This window comes from Choloepus didactylus, chromosome 8 (assembly GCF_015220235.1).
Source record: "Choloepus didactylus isolate mChoDid1 chromosome 8, mChoDid1.pri, whole genome shotgun sequence".
NCBI classification, from domain to species: Eukaryota; Metazoa; Chordata; class Mammalia; order Pilosa; family Megalonychidae; genus Choloepus; species Choloepus didactylus.
This window is the reverse complement of record NC_051314.1, coordinates 88,473,826-88,475,383: the sequence shown is the minus strand read 5'-3', so window position 1 is coordinate 88,475,383 and position 1,558 is coordinate 88,473,826. Positions and strand designations below refer to the sequence as shown.

General features: G+C 49.7%; 1 protein-coding gene across 1 annotated transcript; it reads right to left on the bottom strand.

Moving 5' to 3' along the window:
• Nucleotides 1-245: 245 nt before the first annotated feature.
• Nucleotides 246-1,199, bottom strand: LOC119542828 (olfactory receptor 10AD1). The gene has a single exon (XM_037847468.1). The coding sequence runs from the start codon at nt 1,197-1,199 to the stop codon at nt 246-248; it is 954 nt and encodes a 317-aa protein (XP_037703396.1).
• Between the last annotated feature and the right edge of the window lie 359 nt (nt 1,200-1,558).

Sequence of the window (1,558 nt, the reverse complement as noted above, 5' to 3'; positions counted from 1 at the left end):
TCAGGAAAGTCTAAAATTATCCTGAGGAAAGTCCAAAAACAAAAACAACAACAACAGTTCCTGAAATGGAGTTCAGACAGATGAGCATAGACATCAGAAGGAACTCCCAGGTCTGATGCTAGCACAAAGGAATCCATGAATACTATTTACAGGAGCCTTAGGCACTGGAGAGTTACCCATGTGTCGGGGCCAGGGGAATGGTCACCATCGCAGGGGAGGGAGCTGCCCCTTCAGGAGCTTTCCTGCTATACAGCCTCTGCCTGGGCCAGGCCTGTCCTCCCAAGGGCCCTCGCCATGGCTCCCTTCATTTCCTTGTTGCGGAAACTGTAGATGATGGGGTTGCACATGGGGGTGATGATGGTGTAGAGGAGGGAGAAAGGCTTGTCCTTGTCTGGCCCATGTGTGCTACGGGGGTTCATGTAAGAGAACATAGCTGAGGTGTAGAAAAAGATGACCACAGTCAGGTGGGAGGCGCAAGTTGAGAAGGTCTTCCCCCGGCCTGAGGAGGAGGCCCTACCAAGGATGGAGGCCAGGATGCGGGCATAGGAGACCACAATGAGCACCATGGGGCTGAGCAGCACTACAATGGCATCAGCAAAGATTGCCTTCATGCTGAAATAGGGGTCCCCACAGGAGAGGGCGATGACTATGGGAGCCTCACAGAAGAAGTTTTCTATGTGGTTGTCTTTGCAGAAGGGATTCCGGAATGACATATATTCAAGAAAGATGCCATTAATCATCCCAAAAGACCAGGCAGTACACACCAGCCTCATGCATATCTGGCGGCTCATGATCTGGGCATAGTTAAGTGGGTGGCAGATAGCAACATAACGGTCATAGGCCATAAAAGCCAAGAGGATGCACTCGGCCACACCCACACCAAAGACAAGATATGTCTGGGTCACGCATGAGGCAAAGGAGACGGTGTGGTTCTTGACCACCAGGTGGATGAGCATCTGGGGAATGGTGGTGGTGATGAAGCAGACATCCAGGAAGGACAGGTTGCCAAGGAAAAAGTACATGGGGCTGTTGAGCCTGGGGTCTGTCCAGGTGATGAAGATGATGAGGCCATTCATGGCCATGGCAAGGCTGTAGAAGAATAGGAAGAGGGCAAAGAGCAGTGCCTGAGTGGAAGGGGAGCTCTGTTCAAAGCCCACGAGGATGAACTCTGTCACTGTGCTGCCATTCCGTGGGCCCATCCTGTGGGGCCTGCTGGAGGAGGGAGGGGAAGAGAAGCATAGGTGAGATAGCTCTAGGAGAATGTAAGGCACTCACTTATTTCCAGAAACCCAGCAATAATTAAGCAGGAAGGATGAGTTGTAAAAGATTTGGAATGTTAGTGTACTCTATGAAAGTTCGCTCTGTTATGATGAATTGAAAAAGCCAGCGTCATCAGAGACCATATGTATGTATGGTATCCAAATATCAAAAATGAGGGGAGTGATGGTTCTACTTTACTCAGATTTGCTTAGGACTCAAGTGAATACTGAGTATGCTCCCAGGTCCTCAATATTGAAGGATTAGCCACTAACTGTGAATCATTCAGAGGTGAAAAATC